The sequence below is a fragment of the Aristolochia californica genome, unplaced genomic scaffold (genome assembly GCF_029961685.1).
Source record: "Aristolochia californica isolate CCGP_79_NKW_82.1479 unplaced genomic scaffold, dmAriCali1.0.hap1 SCAF_9, whole genome shotgun sequence".
Lineage (NCBI taxonomy): Eukaryota > Viridiplantae > Streptophyta > Magnoliopsida > Piperales > Aristolochiaceae > Aristolochia > Aristolochia californica.
The window spans coordinates 30272688-30292892 of record NW_027182290.1 but is presented as its reverse complement, the minus strand read 5'-3'; the positions used below and the strand labels follow the sequence as shown (position 1 = coordinate 30292892).

Genomic DNA, 20205 nt, shown 5'->3' with positions numbered 1-20205 from the left:
AATTCTGCTGCCTTTCTTCCATGTTTTTATTTTGATGGGTGACCCTTGAATAAAAAACTCGGGAAGCGCTTCTGTCTTAGCCATTCCGAATTGCAGTATCAACAGGAAGCGGAAAGAATTATCCTCTTGATCTAAATTCCTGAGCAAAGAGCAAAGCTGAAAAATGCTAAATATTATTTAAAATTTAGAATTACCACCTACTACTCAATTTGAAAAATCCTGTCTGACAGAGGTGGCCTCTCCCTTGCTTGTGGCATGGGGGAGTAATGCCCATGTTGTGTGAAGCAAATGAATCTGCTTCTGGATATTGTAGCTTAATTTGTTGATTATTAGAAGAATTACCGCTTTATCAACTTCTTGCCAATTACATGATGGTCAATAAAATTCAAAGTGAAGCTGAATGCCAGAAACAGAAATTTCCTTCTTATAATTTGTCGGGTTTTCTCAGAGCAACAAAGCATGAAAGAGTGGCCCATCCGACTACTTTATGACATTCTGTTCTGGAAATTTGGCCATCCTAAGTGTTGGGAAGGTAGCAGTTTGGAATCACTTAGGACTGGTCTGCTTGGTTTTGTTGAACAAATTAACAACGACTAGATTTGATTCTAGTTTGTTACCTCTCCTCGGCTGTTCCACTACAATGAGCTTCTTGTGTTTGGATTGCTCAAAATTGGTCATAATGGCAAATATCAAATAGGATGTTTAAATAGCAGTTTTATGTTTTTTCAATAAGAAGATTAATTCACATTCATTCACCTTTTGCTGTTTTGATTTATCCCGAAATTCAATTCTATAACCCGTTCCACATAGGCGCAGGCAAATCAGAGAACTTTCAGTATAATATATAGAGGTTTACTATTGAGCTTCGACGCCAGTTTAGAATCTACTCCTTTCATATGCCATGGCGGTGCCCCCACTTTCTTCTACCTGCTTATTTAACCCTCGAATATAATTCAAAACACAAAACAGTGGGCGTCCAGAAAGGCTAAAGAAAAAAAAATGAGAAAGAAACCTACCAAGATCCAATAGTGGCGAACATGACAAAATCAGCCACAGAAATAGGACTTGAAAGGAATGAGAAAAAAAAAATGAAGGGAAGAACTACAATGACCCCATCAGCACCCAATCATGAAGACAGTAATTTTAAAAATAGGAAGGGCGTTTTGATGACTCCAATGGAAAAAACTGATGCAATACCCGTCGAGTCAGTAACTATGACATGAAAGTTAAAAAGTACATTGTCAACAATGCTGAGTAAAGACTGAGCTTCGGCAGTTTGAGGCCAATATTCCTCGACAAGCTCAGTGATCCTGTTCTTTTCATCAGTTCCATTGACTTAGCATACTCTACTAATTTTCCTGCAATCATAAAGTAACATAATTCTAGGCTTCTGATTTATTTAGCAAACATTTAAGGGAGCAGACTATAGCAAAATATGGGCTCGCTGAATCTGGAAAGAATTTCCAGAAATACACTATTATTTCTTAATATGACCATGTTGACCTGTTAAAAACATGAAGGTTAAAATCAAGAGGATACATTTGGGACTAGTAGGTCAGTTACATAAACGGACCTTACTACAACCAAGGGGGTGGTATCTGGAAGCGAGTCTGCAAGTCCCACACAGGGCTGTATTGATGTTGTGCACGTAGTTGCTGAGTTCCCTTATTGATTGCTATTATCATGATGTAAATGCTTAGAGAAACAGATGGCGGGGAAAGGAAGATTGTCTTTGAAGAGCAGCAAATTGAGATTGGGTCTCTGGATAGATCTCATTAATGTCTGAAATCGATCATCTACAGTTGTCTTCAGTGCTTGGGGTGAAAGCACCTCAGGCCTTTCAATAATTCTTATAATAGAACTGGACATGAAATTAAGCTGCAAAGAAGTACAAATAGAAACTTAAAACATAAAAACATAAGTTGAATATTTAGCAACTAATGTAAAAATTCATACAGCTAATTAGTAAAGGATGCATGCTTAAATGAGCTATTATTCAAAACAAATAAATTACAGAAGGAATGAAGAAAATGTCAGAAACGCATCACCCAGCTTAAAGTATATACCATCTAGACTTCCAATTGCACATTATTCTTCAAATGCTTATAAAATACAACAGGCAACCCATAATCATTATAGAGGACAATTCGTATGTATACTTTCCATAGAAACCAACTGAATTAAAGGATATGTGGATCAAATTCACCTCACTGCATCTAATTGGACCAAACTATCTGACCTGGTCGACCTTTGAAGACCTAAAGGAATAGGCAGCACCAACCCTAGGCTACTAAGAAAGGCAGACGTTTTAGAAAAAAATAATCTAAAATCATAAGAATATTGCAATTATAACACACAGACTCAAATAACATGAATAAACCCAATATAGTTTAATTGGTGTCAACGTGTACCTCTTCCTTGTTCAACTTTCTTCAAAACCCATTAGAAAATAAATATTTTAAAGAGTACTAAGTAGGCCCAAGGCAAATATTTACTATCTTCAAAAGAGATTTCTTCCTATGAAGCATTGGATTTTGGTGATCCCTCCCCAGGATAAACTTTTAGACGTGCATAAGACTAAGAGTTCAACACATACTCGGCAAGACCGTTTGTGACCACTAAATCCTTTCAGAAATAATTTTTAATAATACTGAAAAAAATAAACTCTCTTTACAAACTATTGGTGGGAGACACCCTGCGTAGCTAGCTAGTTGGCTAGGGAGCTGCCTGATTCGCTGGTGTGCCACCAGACTGGTTTTATCTGAGCAAATATGAGATACTTCATCTGGAAATTTGGAGCTTCTAAGAAGTGTCTTTTTCTTGCTAAACTAAGAGAGAATGACTGCTGAATTCCCTTCCAGAATTACAGGAATAGAAAAATTACGGAAATAAAGACAAACATGCTCCAATAAGACAAGGACCGGAGTAGGAGAGGACATTTCCATCATGATCTCTGATTGTGCCATCAACTCCTGCAAGGTCCCAGATGACCTTGGAACTGCCATCAAAATTTTATTTGAACAGGCCCTAGGAGGGGCAGACCAAAAACGCAAATCCTGAGGTGAAATTTCAATATAGGAGAGAATATCTTTCCAGTTCCACTGAATGACAGAGATTAGAAAATGAGGTAACACATTAAGAAGACCACTCCATTGCAGGATGTTATGGAAAAACTGTCTATTACACTGCCCAAAGAGATGGACTTTGGTTTAAAAGTCCTTCAGTTGTGATCCATCCAAAGCTCCTAACGGCCAGCAGCCAAGGCCAAGACCACAAAGAATATTCCCCACTTTAGGAAAGTGACCCTTGATGAGCTGATCACTACAGCAAGAGAAGCTATTCGGGGCACAAACTTTCAGCCCAAACTTCTTGAAGACAGCTCCCCAGACTGCACTGCTGAAAGAACAGTGAACGAGAATGTGAGGCTACAGTTTCTTCTCAGTTACCACAAAGCTTGCACATGTTATCTACCATGGGAATCCTCTTTTCTCCAATTCATCACAGGTGAGAATTTTGTTATGAACCGTAGTCCATAAGAAATGAAAAAAATCTAGAGGGGCTTCGATTTTCCTGAGACAACTAAAATGAAAGCCTCCCACTTTTGGACTGAAACCAGAAAACCATGTGTGTTGCTGCCCAGAGAGGAAGAGGGAGCAAAAGACTTTACAGACAAGGTTCAATAAGAGAAGACAAGGCATTCTCCTTGCTGAAGACCTCTTGAGCTGCTGAAATGGCCTTTTCTCATGCAAATATTTCAAACTTCAAAAACCATTTAACATTCCCAATCATTTTAAACATTTCAAACTTGATTGATGATTTTGAAAGGCAACAGAATTTCAAAAGATTCAAAATTTGGGTAATCAGTACATTGACTTTCGATGACAGGTGTCTTTCAGACTCAAACCTTCATCTAAGTTGGTATCTCGCCACTCATACCGGTTCTAAGTGAATGAGTGATGAACTTGGACTTTATGCATAAGTTTTAAGAATACCGAACAACCAAGTATCGGTCCAATATGCGAATTTCATCAGACTATCTCAATATGACCATGCACAAGTACCTTTTCTAGTGTGTCTTTTAGAAAATAAGCCTCGACTCTCCACTTCATTGCAGCCTAGCATCACACACACATCAGTGACATCTATATACCCTACTATAATAACCTTGATATCATGCTTTTCGTATTGCGAATAAGCTCAAATGAGTGGAGTATCAGAAAGAGTTTGAAATTATGACCATGCAATTGGGGGCAGAATATGGTTCTATTGAGCCCAAAGTAGTCTGTGTGTGAACATTTTTTGGCTCGACAGATAATTCATTGTGAAGGAGAGTGGATGGGTACTCGTGAGAAGTTTCTTTTTTCAGCTTTCTGTTTAGTGCTATCGGCTGAAGGGAATTGGGGCAGCAAATTTGGTCAATTTCTATTCTTATGGCATTGCACTGTCCTCATATCTAGTTTAGTTGAGCACCAGCTTCATAGAGATGGAATTGAAGTAAATTCACATAAATTTAGTGGTCCTATCAGCTCCTCAATCAACTTGTTTTTCTCGTTGAACCTTTGTCTCAAAATCTCCAATCAGATAGGTTGGCTTTGCCACTAATGGTAACTCAAGAAATAGGCTTTAATCATAATCCTCTCAAGCATATTGTACTTGACCTATCAGCAAGCCCTTAGTCAGATGATTCGCCAAGTTCTCCATTGATATAATATTGACTTAAAAGTTATAACTTCAGTGGATGTGAGCTTCCTCAAGATTGTATATTGAAGTCTCAATGTGTCAAGATGACTTGAATTGTGAATTACAATATTCACTTTTTCTATAGCAAGAATTGGATTATCCATATGGGAATGTCTGCTACTAGACCCCTAAGCCGTTTTACTTCTCCACCAGTGAACTCTAACGGTACCATCTTAGCCTCCATGATGGATTTGGTAATCAAGGTATGCTTGGATGATACCATGCGACACCAGCACCACCTAGGGTAAATATAAAATCACTAATAGCCTTTGTATCATCGAGATCAAGTTAGCATCATTATACCCTTCTAACATAGTAGGAAAACTCCAATAATAAATTCCTTAATTAAGGGCATCTTTCAAATATTTTAGAAGTCTTTTAGTAGCATTCAAATGAAATTTATTAGGTTTACTCATGCACCTCCTCAATCATCCGACAAGGCAGGAAATATCCAATCTAGTAAAGTTCCACAATTACATCAGGCTTCTATTAATCTGAGAGTAGCTCAACTATAAAACTATATCCCCATTCTTTTTTACTTTTATGTTAGGATTGTATGGACTACTAACTAATTTACATATCTCATAGCTGAATCATCTTAACACTTTTTCTACTTAATAAGATAGACTCAAAACAACATCATTTTCTGTCTTTATAACTTTGATTCCAAAAATTACATTTAGTAACCCAAATCTTTCATATCAAAATTATCACTTAGATATCTCTTCACCCCTAAAATTTTCACATGTTAATTACCAAAAATCAAAATGTAATCTATATAAAGACATAAGATAGTAAAAAACCTATCAAATGCTTTCAAATACACATATTGATCAAAATCACTTATATTGAAACCATGTGAAAGGATTATCCTATCAAACTTTTCTTGTCACCATCTAAGAGTGTTTTAATCCATATAAAAATTTGATTAGTACACTTTATTCACCAAAAACTACAAAACCTTCTAGTTGTTCCATATAAATTCTTCCACTAACTCACCATAAAAAAGGTGGTTTTCACATCTTTCTGATGAATTTCGAGTTTGTCTGATGCAGCTAGTAGTATAAGCACTTGATGTTGATATCCTAGTAACTAAAGAATATATATCAAAAAATTTAATTTCATCTCTTTAACTAAAATCTTTATCAACTAATCTAGTTTGGTACTTTCAAAAGGACAATCCAAATTACATTTCCATTTGAAAATCCCTTTGCATCTGATTGAACTAGTTCATAGAAGTAAGTTGGTCAATACCTATGTATAATGTGAAAATATTGTATCCATTTTACTTTTAACAGCTTCCTTCATAAGGATGTTGCTGAATTTTTGGGAAAAAGAAATAATTCATTGATTTGATTATAACTAAGTACAATGAGCCTCTATTAATATTAAAGCAAAAAAGTAGAGTTAGATTACAATTAAACGATCCATATCTCAGTTACACCAAAAGTCAAACATTTAAAAATAAATCCTAGAGTAATTAAACAATTGAGCAAGAATAGAAGACTAACATAACTAAAACACATTTTAACTAAGACAAATTTATGAGACATCCTTCCTTGAGACTCTTGTAAGATTTGACCATATGAATCGTTACCCTATGAGACTTTTTGCTGTGAGAGTCATGTAAGACACTTCCACACATGTTTTTGAACAAATGCATCACAAGATTTCATTGTTTTGGCATATGTTCAAGAATCATCCACTATAAGGAATGTGTAAAACTCATCTCCTAGGTTCTTCTCCATCTCAGGCCTCTTTCTCCTCCTAAGTTTAGTTTGTGTTATTACTTCGGTATCCTCACTTTGGAACGTAGAAGACTCTCCTACTTCTAACATCCTCTTCTCTTTCAAAAAACACTTACTCTCACAAAATACTGCATCATCTGATTCTTTATAGTGTTTATAGAAATGTTACGTCAATTTGATCATGCGATCAAGAATCAATAAGCATTGTTTTTTTTTTTTTTTGTGCATATCCTATGAAAAGCAACATGATATGTTTTAGGAATTACCTCTACAATCTTCCTAGAGTTAGTTTTAGTTTTAGCAAGACAACCCTTGGCTTTCAAATATTTGGTGTTCTACCCCCATATATCATAAATCAATCCAAACATAGATGAAAGTATATAAGGACAATAAAAAAACACGAGTTATCAAAAGCTAGATGGAGGTTCAAGTTCAAAAGACACCGACCATCGGAAGCAAAACTGCACTCACTTGAACCTTGAAAATTTCAAAATTCTTGTCTTGTTTTTTTAAATGAGTCAAGTTTCAAAATTTAAAATGGTGGGAATTATTCAAATTTAGAAACATGTGCATGAGAAACTTCCTTAAGTACATGCGGGGGACTTTCTGGTTAGTCCCATGTTGCTTAAAGCAATGGAGAGACTAAACCCCTTAAAAATTGCAACCTCCCTTCTGTGTTAATCCCAGGTGAAACATGCACATGTGCGCGCGAGGCGCCCATGCATTTGCACGTGCATGCATGTGGGTCCAGCATGTCAATGTGTGACCCCTTAAAAGCAACAACCTCCCTCCTCTGTTGATCCCAAGTGAGACATGCACATGTGCGTGTGAGGCGCCTATGTGTTCGCACATGCATACAAATGGGCCATACATGTCAGATGTGTGACACATTTAGGATCAAATAGTTGTATTCTTTTATGTTAAGATCAAGATTATTTGACTGTTGGGTTGAGATATGGATCGTATTTGCTTGATGAAATGGTTACAGATCCGAACTATGGGATGGACTGTTACCAATCTAAATCATTAGACCATCCAAACAAAATCTGAACCCTGAAATCATTTCAAGGATCAAGGGGACGATTTTACAATTGGTGGGTAGAGAACATTCAAATAGAGTAGAGAGAACGAGAATGAAATCACTGAAAACTGAAAAGTGCTTTCAATCCTCTAGAGTTTGGCCAAGTAAAAGTTTTCTTTGGTTCTTGTGAGAGTTCTTTGGTCTTTGTAAAAAAGGAAGATAATGCTATGTTTAATCTGTCTCACCAGTGCGAATGTTGTTTGTGAAAGGTTTGAGTAATCAGAAACGGTCTTGTCTAGTTTACATGACACTCTTAGTTTTGTGTACATCTAAGAAACCAAAGGACTATTATATCTTGGGAAGGCATGACCAGATCCGGTGTATTATATGAGGTGGATCTCTTTTGAAGACAATGAATAGACGCCTCAGGCCTACTTATATTTATTATTTAAATTATTTATTCTTTGTGGGTTGTGAAGAAGCGCATCCACGAAGAGGCATGCATCAACACCGATGTAATTACGTCAAGTTTATTTGTGGCATTTAAGTTTTGTGAGTTATATTTGCAACAATTGAGGAAGCCACAAACTCTCGACCCTAGGATCCGTATGAGCTATTAGAGCTGGGCACTAGCCAACTGGACCAAACGGCTTATAAAAGTGTTTACTTGGCTTCTTGTTTGTGAAGTTAGTCTTCTTGGTTTCCACTAGATTAGCTTCACCGCTAACTTCTAAACCATCACCCAAGCTTTGTTTCTGTGTGTTATTTCATACAAAAAAATAATAAAAGTAAACTATCAATCAATATTATTAAAAAAACTATTAATGAAGTACAATAAACAGCTCAATCAGGTTAGCAACTTATAGAAGACAACCCTACTCCCACACCTAAAGATACATTCATACGTCACCAGAATTAAGCTACAAGGTCGATTTTACTAGTCTACCAGGAATGTACAGTCTACAACAGCAAAGACCATATTGTGGAACCGAAACCTTTTAAATATTAGCTATGTTGGATCTCACCTGATTAAATTTTGAGTAAAGTATTTGATAATAAAACTCCATGCACTAAAAATGTAAAGGAGAGCAGGCATGTCATAAGCCATATTGGACTCTTCATTAACAGGAACACAGAGCAAGGTTTCAAGTTTCTTACTGGCGGCAGAGCAATCTCCACCAGCGATTTAGCAAGCGGCAAAATGCAAAACCTAGAAAAAGGAGAAAAAAGATGCAATAAACACAAAAAATCCTAAATTGAAAGATGGAAGTCATGTGGGAGGGACCGTAAAAGGAAGAACAAAAAGAATCTCACATTCCCCTGCCACCGGCTAGTGCTACTTCCACTGGATCCTTCCATTCATCAATCCTGCCAGCAAAATAACCATGTCAGCAAGCCCAAGAATTTCGTGGTTCTAGACACAGAAGCACATTAAAAGAGAGGCGGCAAGACAGAATAGTTAAGGGATAGATCCTAACTAGAATCAAAATAGAAAGATAGCATACACCCAACCGTAGCGCCTGTCAAATTGTAGTGTCTTTTGAGGTCTTGGTCTTGAGGGCATTAAGTTCTTCATGTTGCTTCAGTTAAGGGCAGGCCAAAAAGTTTAGACACCGTAGAATACAGATAACATTTACTGTGCACATGAAAATCAAGAGAGAAACAGAGAGAGCACCTTAAAAGCAAACAGAAGATGACGGGAGAGTGAGGAACCGGAGTCGCAGACAAGATGGAAACCAGTAAGAGACAGGGCGAAAGGAACACAAAGGAGCGGAGTGAAGAGAGTAAGAAAGACGTGAGAAGCGCACGCGCTTTTCTATTGTCTACCAAGGGGTTGGATTTGCTTGGTCCCTAGACTGTTACGAGCTGGCGAGTCGAGTCGTTATTCGGTTGAATTGACCCGGGTTTTGGAAGGGACAGGTAAGATCGGAGGTCAGCCGGCAACCTCGAGTGTGACTCAAATCTGCCCGAGTCCGACGATTTGAATTCTAAGACCTTCTGAACAGAACTCATCTTGGTTATTTAAAACTGATGAAGACAAACTCTGTTGTTAGTATATGATATAGATTTTAATGGAATTTTTATTATAATATAAGATTTAATCAATCAAAATAATTAAATAACATAAGTTTAACTTTTAATGATAGCAAAAAATTAAATTCAAAGCTATCTAATTTGTTTAACAGTTTAATGATAATTAAATAAAATATTATATTTATTTTTTACCAAATAATCCATGTGATTCATGACGTATCTTTCTTACACGTTACCTAGCAGTATGTTCCATGTGAGAGGCCATTTAGAAAGGCGATTCTTTTATGTTTTTTAGTTTTACGTAACCGTCTTCTATTTTTCCAAGGTATTTTTACACCACGCGGGGCGGGGACGAATCCGGATCATACCCGAACGTCATTGTTGTTTCATTTCCCTCACTGCATAAAAGAGAAGTTGGTTCTTTCCCATCCCTCACAGCAGGAAGCTTTTTAGGGTGTCTCCGGCCTTAGAGAGGTGAACCGCGGAGAAGATTCTTTCATGGAGAACGGTAAGCAGCAGCCACCGCGCAAGTGGGAAGGCCGGTCCAGCTCCCAGCTGAGAGGCGCTTCTCCAGACAAAGTTTGGTCGCTGCTTGAGGATTTCATCTCCGTTCATAAATGGCTCTCTACCGTCGACACATGCTACCTAGTCCAAGGCGAGCGGAGCAAAATCGGATGCGTCAGGTACTGCGGAGGGGTCGGCATTCCATCGGCTGACGGAGCTACCGTAGCCTGGGCCACGGAGAAGTTGACCGCCATAGATCCCGTCCAACGCACTCTCAGCTATGAGATCGTCGATAATAACCTCGGACTTGCAGAGTACGCGGCGAGGTTGAAGGTTCTTCCTGATTTCGAAGGGAGCTGTACGATAGAATGGTCCTTTGTGTGCGATCCGGCTGATACTTTGTCAGAAGATCAGTTCAAGTCCTTTATCGACTTGAGCGTGCAGACCATGGCTAAGAGGATGGAAGCAGAGCTGCAAGCTTCAGAGTAATTTCATTGTTCAATCTCCATGATCTTACAGTCTATATCTAAATAAAAAGCATTCCTCGAGGTTTCAGTTTCTAAATCATTCCATAAATCATTATAGGAAAATTGATACGTGGACCTGCTTCGATGAATTGGCGTGTTAAATCCTTAAAATCAACCATAACCAGTGTAAAATATGTAATGCGGTTGCGGAAACTTGAATTTTTCTTTCATTTTCATCATTCACACTCAATATCTCAGCATCGCGATTGGTGGAACGACTTGAAAGCATACTTGGCTTGTTTCATTGCAGAATATGCATTCGAGTATAGTTCCTTGCAATCCGTTTAGCCTCTCTTTGTCATAAGGATCTTGTGTCTTTGCCAATAACATGTTGATTTTCGTCCCTACATATTCTGCTTTAGCCTTTGCTAAGCTTGTGGTGATGATGCCTAACCAATGGAGATCAGTAGAACTTCTCTTGGGAGAAGCCTGTAGAGATTTGACACAGAAGTCGTAGTTTAAATTGAGATGGAAGTGAACTAAATTCACATAAATTTGGTGGTCAGATAAGAAACTCAATCAACTTGTTTTTCTCATTGAACCTGCGTGTCAAAATCTCCAATCAGATAGATTGGCTTTGCCACTAATGGTAACTCAAGAAATATGCTTTTATCTTAATCCTCTCAAACATGTTGTACTTGACCTCTCAACAAACCCTTAGTTAGATGATTTGCCAAATTCTCCATTGATATAATATTGACTTAGTAGTTATCACTTCAGTTGATGTGAGCTTTCCCAAGACTTTATAAAGAAGTTTCAATTTGTCGAAATAACTTCGAATTGTGATTTTCAATTTTCACTTTTTCTATAGTGTTGAAAGATAGGGCCCAAACCTACACGACCAAGGAATGCACACATATCTAAGAGTATTATAAGATGGGTCATACGACCAAAGAAGGCCTACAAGATTTGCCCAAACCTATAAGAAGTAATACTCACCATGATTACTACGAGCTGACATCCTTATCACATAAATTGGAAGATCAAGAAAGACTCACAAAGACATCTTTATCTTATAGTCACGTCCTAGAAGAGTTCTAGTTTGAGTTATATTTGTCTTTTATCTATATTGAGTTATTTAATTATGCTTGGACTTATCTTTAAGTGTTAGAGTTTGGGTGTAATTGGGACCAATGTAGTTTTATTGTAATTGGACTCTACTACCTTCCTCTATTATAAATAGAGGTTCATGTACTCTGATTATAATAAGTTTATGAAGTCAATGAAGGATTTTTCTTTTTCATAAATTCAACATATAGCAAGAATTGGATTATCCATATGGGAATGTGTGCTAGTAGACCCTTGAGACATTATACTTCTCCACCGATAAACTCTAAGGATACCATCTTACCCTCCATGATGTATTTGGTAATCAAGGTATGCTTGGATGATATACCAAGCCACAACACCACCACCTAGGGTAGATATAAAATCATGAATGACCTTTGTATCATCGAGATCTAGTTAGCATCATTATACCCTTCTAACATAGTAGAAAAACTCCAATAATAAATTCTTCAATTAAGGGTGTCTTTCAACTATTTTAGAAGTCTTTTAGTAACATTCAAATGAAATTTATTAGGTTTACTCATGTACCTACTCAATCGTCCCACAATGCAGAAAATATCCAATCTAGTAAAGTTCCACAATTACATCAGGCCTCTATTGACCTGAGAGTACCTCAACTATAAAACCCTATCCCATTCTTCTTGACTTTTATGTTAGGATTTTATAGTCTACTAACTAGTTTACATATCTCATAGATGAACATCTTAACACTTTTTCTACTTAATAAGATTGACTCAAAACAACCTCATTTTCTTTCTTTATAACTTTGATTCCAAAAATTACATTTGGTAACCCAAATCTTTCATATCAAAATTATCACTTAGATATTTCTGATAGTATGTCAATGCCCACCTCTCACGAGTTGTTGCTAAACTAATGTATTCACTGGCCCCCAATTATGAGGAGCGCCAATGTCGATAGTGAGTAAATTAGTTAACAGTTCCATCTTAGACACTGATGAGGTCAAATTGTGACCGCAACGGTATTTGTGAAGAAACTGTAAAATGAAGGCGGGTTCGGGGCGCCAACCCCGACGGGGGTCCAAGGGGGCAAAAATGAACAGAAATTAAAAGACTCAAGTGTGAAAGGGAATTAATGGAAGTAGCGGGAAGCAGAGGCGAACGCTGTACAGACCGTCGCAGCGGTCAGAGGCCTCCATCCGCGCCGAAAGAGATAGAAAACTTCCTATCTCTCATTTCCGCAACTGTCTTCCTCGATACAGTGCTACAAATCACCTATAAATAGAGGTATTCTTCAGCAACAACGGGCATCCAGAGTAATACCTATTCCCTGTTAATTTCCTTTTTAGTTTCTTCTTCTGTAAGTCCAGAAGCCATTGAAACTCTTCTAAGAGCGTGTGGTGGGATGAAATTAGTTTTGTATTGAAATAAGGTTCAGCGTTGGCTTTCTTCTTGATTGCTTTTAAGATGTTCATGGGTCGAGCTTACTCTGTTTTACAATTTTTTTACCCCGAAAATTTTAACATGTTAATTACAAAAAATCAAAAGGTCATCTATATAGAGACATAAGATGGTAAAAAAACTATCAAATGCTTTCAAATACACATATTTGATCAAAATCACAAATATTGAAATCATGTGAAAGGATTATCCTATCAAACTTTTCATGTTACCATCTAAGAGTTTGTTTTAATTCATATAAAAATTTGACTAGTACACTTTATTCTCCAAAATCTACAAAACCTTATAGTCGTTCCATGTAAATTCTTCCACTAACTTGCCATAAAGAAAGGTGGTTTTTACATCTTTCTAATGGATTTCGAGCTTGTTTCATGCAGCTAGTAATAACCAACGACGATCAGCAGAGCTGCTCTTGGGAGAAACCTATAGAGATTTGACACAGAAGTCTTAATTTAAATTGGTATTAGACTTTGCAACTCTAATACAGGTTTATTCGATGACTGAGCTGCCGATGTCACCTTTTGAAGGGATGGTCTAGTAATAGAGGACAAGTATCAAAGTAGGGAAGAAGAATTGCATGGTAGAACACCTCATTTTTTCCTTGTCTTTTTTGTTTTATCCCTTGGTCCTCTTTGATAGTTCTAAACAACGATTTTAATAACTATTAAATTAAATTATTCAAATACCCTTAATTTGATATTAAGTAATTGTAAATGCGAATGTGGCTATATTTCACCTTTCCAAGTACTGAAGCATATACACTAGCGGGCATCAAGTGATAGAACAAGTTTACAAGCATCACAAACTTACATTACTTGCATAAGCAGCAACGAGGCCATTTTGGGCCGAGATTACACTGGCGCTTCTGTATGAGACATGAGCTAACAACGAACCTATTGACTGTTCACAAATGTTGGCTTTGTAATAGTTTCTTCTCCATCCAGTTCATTATGTCCCCAGCGATCTCTTCACGTTCCGGTTCAAAAAGAAGATCATGCAGGAAACCCTCATAGAGTTTGATGTCCTTGAACTCTGATGCAGCTTCATTGTACAGATCCTGGGAAGCCAATGGATCAGTCACCTTATCTGCGGTTCCATGGAGAACAAAGAACGGGATAGTAACAGATTTCATGTTCTGCGTCAGGTAGGAAGATATGCGAAGGATCTCATAGCCTGTTCTGGCTCTGATGGGGCCTGTATACACTAATGGATCAGTGTATTTTGCAACCAATGCAGCAGGGTCCCTTGATACTGGAATGCCTCTTTTATTAGCACCCTTCATTTGGACTTTTGGAGCCAATATAGATACGACGGGAGCCAATGCCTGATATAAAAAATTCTAACTGTTAGTCAATGGGCTGAAGGACGACTGTTCCATATCACAGGGGAAAACAAGAACAAAATTACCCCCACTATTGGGTGTGCTGGCTTCACACGTAAAGCTGGTGATGTCAGGATAATTCCCTCTAGCAGTTTCTCAATGTGACTGTATGAAGCTGCCTGCACAGACATATCATCATGACCACTACATAGAAGCATCTCCAACCAGGAACACTGATTTCAACGAAAATTGCAGTTTCCAGAAAATTACCTTCAAAACCACAGCCCCACCAGTTGAATGGCCAAAAAGAAAACATGGCACACCAGGGTTTTCAGATTTAATTTTCTCCAAAAAGATGACCTGTGAAATTTGAACAAATATAAGAACAGATGCAACTAGTTACATAATTCTTGGTTTAGCTAAATCAGAAATAACCTACAGTGTCTGCCACAACATGGTCGAGGGAAGGCACATATCCATGTAATCCATCACTTCCACCATGACCTAGAAAGATGATAAGATTTAGTTCATATTTTACAATCATATAAATTCACTGATAAAATGTCATCAGGTTCTTAACTTGATAAAAGAGTCAGCTATGGTCCAAATAGGTATGTTATGAACAGCAAAGTCAATTACACAGATTAAAATCAATCACAAAAGAAAAGGCACAAAATGTCCTACATGCAAGCTAACAAGAGAAAACCCTGAAAGGAAGTATAGTGCATCGCAAGCCATGATGCACTAATTCAACAAGAATTCAATTCCTAGAGTCATGATTCTCGCATATGAATAACTAGTGGAAAAAAGATTTTGTTCTCCATAGCATTTTGCATCAATGGCTGGTTGGAAATACAATATGGCTTATTTTTGCCAGCACTTTCTTCAAACTGAAACAACACAGCTGTTGCTTCTGTTGAAGGTCCATCACATCAACACTTTGAAAGTGCCCTAAAATTGTATGAACAATCAAAATCATGGCATTACACAACCTAAAATTGCTATCTCTTGAGATTACTGGGACATATTGGATATGTGTAATGTATTAACCCAAATAGAAATCCTGAAGCTGAGTTGACAAGAAGGGGGCTCAACAGCATAGATGATAACCACTCCAGACTCAATAACACCATAAGTCAGCCAAAATTAAGCACAAAGCTTATCTACCAATCCAATCCATTGCATAAGCTCCAAAGTTGCAAACAGTTAGTTGCTGGGCAAATTGAGCATATCTTCCACTGAAATAGATAATACAGAGATTCATTAGAATATGTCCAACAACTGTAACAAGGTGGGATGTCACATCTAGGATTCTGACAAGAGTTTCGACACATTTAATGCAGATTAAATTCCATGGCAATCAACAAAGCAAAAAAGAAAGGGAAATGTATATACAGGACTCAGTATAACTCAGCAGGAGTACTACCTGTGCTCATTAAGCCCATGTATAACAATCAAAATACCCCTGAAAAACAACAAATTTGTTAGTGCTCAAAACTTCGCAATTAAATGTCAACAGAAGTAATAACTGACAATGTGACATTCAACAAAGTAGATACATGTAGACAGAACCAAAAAAGAAAAAATTTAAGTTGAACAGCATGCCAAACAATAATGCCCAACTAGGGGTGGCATCGAACAGAGCCGGTTCGCGAGCGGCTTGAGCTTGGCTCGGTTTGATTCTGTTTATCTGGATCTCGAACCGAGTTTGAGATCCAGATGAGGCTCGTTTAAGCCGAGCTCGACCGAACCATGGCTCGGTTCGAAAGCTCGCGAGCCGACTCATTAACTTAACGAGGGCCTGAGGGTTCAGAGTTCGAGACTACGGGGAATCTCGAAAACGAGGATTCAGAGCTCGGGAAAATAGGGAAAAAAATGGCTGAAGGCGAGAAAAAAATGGACTATAGTCTGCGGTAAGTTTTGGTTTTTGCTCCGATTTCAACTTCTTTTTCTTCGATATTCGTCTTTGATCTTCTTCCTCTCCTATTTTCTTTTCTCCGATCTCCGTCTCTCATTCCCCCCTCCCTGACGCTTCTGCCGTCACCGTCATTGTCACCCGACGTCCTTGTTGTTGTCGCCTCCGCTCTACTCAACCACCATCGCGGAAGACAATCAATCTTCTATGTGTGATCAGTTTTATAAAGATAAACCCACATGTGCTCTATTTCTCTAACATTAAGGCATTGAACCAATTGGCATCATGAAATTCATGACTTTTGTTTTCTAGTACATGAAGTTCTTCAAACAACAAGCTGATAGTTACCTTTTATTTTTAAACTTTGAAACATCATATATCTAATATATATCAAAAAGGATTTCAGCATGCATTCATCTTCATAACTGTGGCACTGTGATTAATTTCCCATCACATTCAAAAGAGGTAGGAACACAGGCATCAAAGTAAGCCACTATACCTTTCTTTCATTCCTGCAGGCACTTGTTGGACACAACATGGCCAAGCTTCAACAATCTATCCTTACATTCAATATTATGCTTCCAAGATTCTCTCCCCTACTCCATTTTTTATGAGATATTTTATTACTTGTTCATGATGTGCCTTGAACCCAACATCACAAATCAAAAATACCAAAAGTCCCAGCGTGTGGACATAAGTTTCATGGGCTGAACAAACTTGACACCTTTTTACCCTTCCTTCCACTAACTTCACTTTCTGAATTTATTTGGTGCACATTCATTTTTTTTTTTGTGAATGTCGAGCAGTGCACATGCTTGTTGGATTAATAGTGATGTTCTTTCATGTCTCTCCTCTATCAGTTTTCTCCCCAACTTCCTTAATTTCTCTTACCCCCCACCCCCCTTTTTTGTGAATACCTAACAGTGAACATACAGAAAAGTAAGTGTTGCTTCGCTATACTCATTGTAGATTCTCTGAGACTATCCAAATGAATTCCATTTGAAGTGCCAGGAGGCATAAAAAAAATAAAAAAATCAAACCACCCTGTTACCGCGGAGGAAACTGGATACCTCAAACTCATTCTTACATTCATAGCACAAGCAGCATGGAATGGTGCAATTTTTCCTACTGGTGACTGGCTTGAAAACGGATCTGTGTTCGGGCAAGTTCTCTTTGGTATGAAATAAACTATGAAAGAAGAAATGAAACAAATAATTCCATCACATGCAAGGAAGCAAACTTCTACCCTCCCACCCGACAAAAAGAGAGGAGTATGGAATAAATGGTTGGGGAAAATTCTCATTCAGAGGGGGGGCCATAAAAAGTCAAAACTCCTAACTACGAAAAAAAAAAACCAATTCGGGAAACAAGGAACACGAATAAAAAATGGAAATTCGAGAACTTACTTCATCTGACCGGAAACAGGGAGCCATGATCGAGAAAAGAGAGCATTTCTACGCGAGCCATAGAACAACGACGTACTCCACCGGCAGGCGGTCCCGCTGTCGGCATCCGAAACCATGGTGAGGCCCTCAGCGAGAACTCGGCGCCTCGCGGCATCGTCCTCAGCCCTCCTGAAAACGGTTCTACGCCTTATAGCTGCAGCCTTTGACGGAGAGGAAAGAGCAGAGGGCGACAAAGAGGAAGGGGAAGACGCATGGCGGTTGCGGCGGAGGACGAGGAGGAGCCAGAGGAAGAGGGAGTGGAGGAAGAGGAGAACACGGTGCACGAACTGGCGGGAGAACAGGGACCTACGGATGTCGCGGAACACAGGAATGATACGACCGCTCGCCCCGGAGGTGAATTCCTCGACGGGAAGGGTCTCCATGGCGGAGTGAGAACTGCCAAATAGAAATCACAACTTGTGTTGGTGAGACATGGGAGGGTATAATTATAGGCGGAGTACGAGACAGGGTGGTCCTGGAAACACACGGGGCTCCAATTTGACCGGCGACACGCTTGGCTCCGCTCGGCTATTCTTTTTGGTGTTTTTTATTCCAGTACCCAAATGGTGTCCTTTTTTTTACCGTGATTCTGTGATTTTCTATCGTAGGCTAAACTTTATTGCATGGAAAAGCCGAACGTTTTGTTTAAATGGGAATCATTGCTTAAATCGACGTTTTTTCTATCCCATTATAGCCATACATTCCCTTTCTTGACACTGGGGACAGACTAAAATAAGAATCACCTAAACAGAGGAGCTCTGTTCATACGGAGAACACAACCAATTTAGCTACGAATTTTACAAAGTAAAACTGAGCTTATCTGCTCCAGGACCTGGTGTTCTATTCCCACAGTATGTTTTCTTTGTGAAAAAAGCAAGGTTTTTGACTCTCTTTATGTTGCCAGATGAATTTTTTTGGTCTTGAAAGAACAATATGTGGGTTAGTCCTTCGGAATCATTTCCATGATAAATAGGCTATTAAATGTAATTTGAGAGATTTGCCCTGTATTACACTGTATTCCTCCAAGAGAGCGGCAAATATTATCTCAGTGACGCGCAAAGGGTGCCGCCATAAGAGAGTGGTGGAGGTTCCTTTTGTCGGAGGTGGCCCAACCTACCAAAATTAGCTCCGTCTCTCACGGTGCACAAGTGGTCAGCATCGTCGTTCCAGGGAACACTACAAAAAGTCGTCACTCCCACACAAAAAGGAGCCCGATGTCCGAATAATTCAGTTCGCTTTGCTCCTCTTTCTTTCCCAGAAACGTACTTTTCTTCGCCCTGCCTTTATCACCTCGACTTGCTTTATCAGTATTACTGTTGTCCAAAGAGGATAAAGCAAGCCTACAGACCACTAAGAAATTTTGCATCAAATTGTAGGCCGCGTTCTACCACAGCAGGGAACATCCTGAAAAGCGAAAGTGCACCGGATCTTTTCACCTCCCGGGAACGTCTGGATTTGGGTATTCCAGTTCTGATTTTTTTAAGGGAAGGGATTGTGGTCTATCTATCTGGGGGAATTCCAGTTCTGAAATGGTCGAGTCTTCCAGACAGGTGATACAAATAAAAATTTGGACAATTAGCTCTCGCTTAGCGCCAGACTTTGGCTGGAGTCCATTTCATGAGCCGATGATCATAAACCAAGCTTCGACAAGGTCGAAAAAGTCTCGATGAAGTCTAGATCCTTGCCAACCGCTCGTTCCTCTGCATCACCGTCAGGCACAAGCAGGGATAAGCCACTTTGTCTCCAGAGAATAGAATATATTTCTAGCCTCGCAGCTTTAGAACCCGAAGGTGACATCTCTCTGATTTCCCGGTTTCCTCCTTTGTTAGCGATTAATGATTTCATAATTCTGCTAGAGCGTGAGAGCGGGAAGCGCCTCAAAGTTGCAGAGAAAAAATGTCAAACTTTACACGCAACATAGTCAAGAGTCTTCCTCTGTGAGTAACTTGTCAAACCGCCATCGAAATGTGTCTGCGTACGAGCTGTTTGACAAATTCTCTCCGTTGGACGTTGAAGAGTCGTTGCAATAAAGGAAGCTGCGGTCGAAACTGCTATCCAAATCAAGGGAAAAACCTTCGGTTTGGGGAGTACCAATTTATTCACGGTAGCTCACACCAGCGAAACAAGTGCCTAAACATCTTTGATTTTGTCCTTAATGGGGCTAACTCTTCTTAAAAGTGGAGTATCAGACCAATACATGTTGAATTAACATAAGTTACGTGATTAGATTAATTCTTATAATACGATTATTATTATATTACAGACTTTATTAAATTTTCTTTATAATAAAAAAAAACTTATCAGATTTTCAAGACGAGCAACCCTCGTTACGATTGGATTACGACGTTGCATAGTAAGCGTCTTGTCTGTGTTTGATGACCAACAAGGCTGCAAGGAAAACTTGAATAAGTTAGAGGCGACCACATGGATTGTTGTCAATGGCCTAATCAAGAAAATAAAT

General features: G+C 38.6%; 3 protein-coding genes across 3 annotated transcripts; 1 reads left to right on the top strand and 2 right to left on the bottom strand.

Annotated features, from left to right (window-relative positions):
• Positions 1–1318: 1318 nt before the first annotated feature.
• On the bottom strand, positions 1319–9281 carry LOC137942145 (uncharacterized). Its single transcript, XM_068787838.1, has 5 exons — positions 9185–9281; positions 9015–9089; positions 8824–8877; positions 8668–8719; positions 1319–1878 (listed from the first exon to the last, which is right to left on the bottom strand). The coding sequence occupies exons 2-5, from the start codon at positions 9083–9085 to the stop codon at positions 1666–1668; spliced, it is 390 nt and encodes a 129-aa protein (XP_068643939.1). The 5' UTR covers positions 9086–9089; positions 9185–9281; the 3' UTR covers positions 1319–1665.
• A 760-nt stretch (positions 9282–10041) lies between these two features.
• LOC137940743 (lachrymatory-factor synthase-like) lies at positions 10042–10536 on the top strand. The gene has a single exon (XM_068785877.1). It carries the CDS (start codon positions 10042–10044, stop codon positions 10534–10536), a length of 495 nt encoding a protein of 164 aa, XP_068641978.1.
• A 3234-nt stretch (positions 10537–13770) lies between these two features.
• LOC137941107 (uncharacterized) lies at positions 13771–18148 on the bottom strand. Its single transcript, XM_068786369.1, has 7 exons — positions 17706–18148; positions 15811–15849; positions 15552–15622; positions 14824–14888; positions 14655–14744; positions 14471–14563; positions 13771–14387 (listed from the first exon to the last, which is right to left on the bottom strand). Exons 1-7 carry the CDS (start codon positions 18125–18127, stop codon positions 13968–13970), a joined length of 1200 nt encoding a protein of 399 aa, XP_068642470.1. The 5' UTR covers positions 18128–18148; the 3' UTR covers positions 13771–13967.
• Between the last annotated feature and the right edge of the window lie 2057 nt (positions 18149–20205).

Coding starts and splice junctions, on each gene's coding strand:
- LOC137942145 (XM_068787838.1), bottom strand. CDS start 9,085: ATGAAGAACTTAATGCCCTCAAGACCAAGACCTCAAAAGACACTACAA. Junction 8,878..9,014: donor GACAGGCGCTACGGTTGGGT/GTATGCTATCTT, acceptor TTTTGCTGGCAG/GATTGATGAATGGAAGGATC. Junction 1,879..8,667: donor TGGAGATTGCTCTGCCGCCA/GTAAGAAACTTG, acceptor ACTTCTTTGCAG/CTTAATTTCATGTCCAGTTC.
- LOC137940743 (XM_068785877.1), top strand. CDS start 10,042: ATGGAGAACGGTAAGCAGCAGCCACCGCGCAAGTGGGAAGGCCGGTCC.
- LOC137941107 (XM_068786369.1), bottom strand. CDS start 18,127: ATGGAGACCCTTCCCGTCGAGGAATTCACCTCCGGGGCGAGCGGTCGT. Junction 15,623..15,810: donor CATGGGCTTAATGAGCACAG/GTAGTACTCCTG, acceptor TATCTATTTCAG/TGGAAGATATGCTCAATTTG. Junction 14,388..14,470: donor CAGCACACCCAATAGTGGGG/GTAATTTTGTTC, acceptor TTTTTATATCAG/GCATTGGCTCCCGTCGTATC.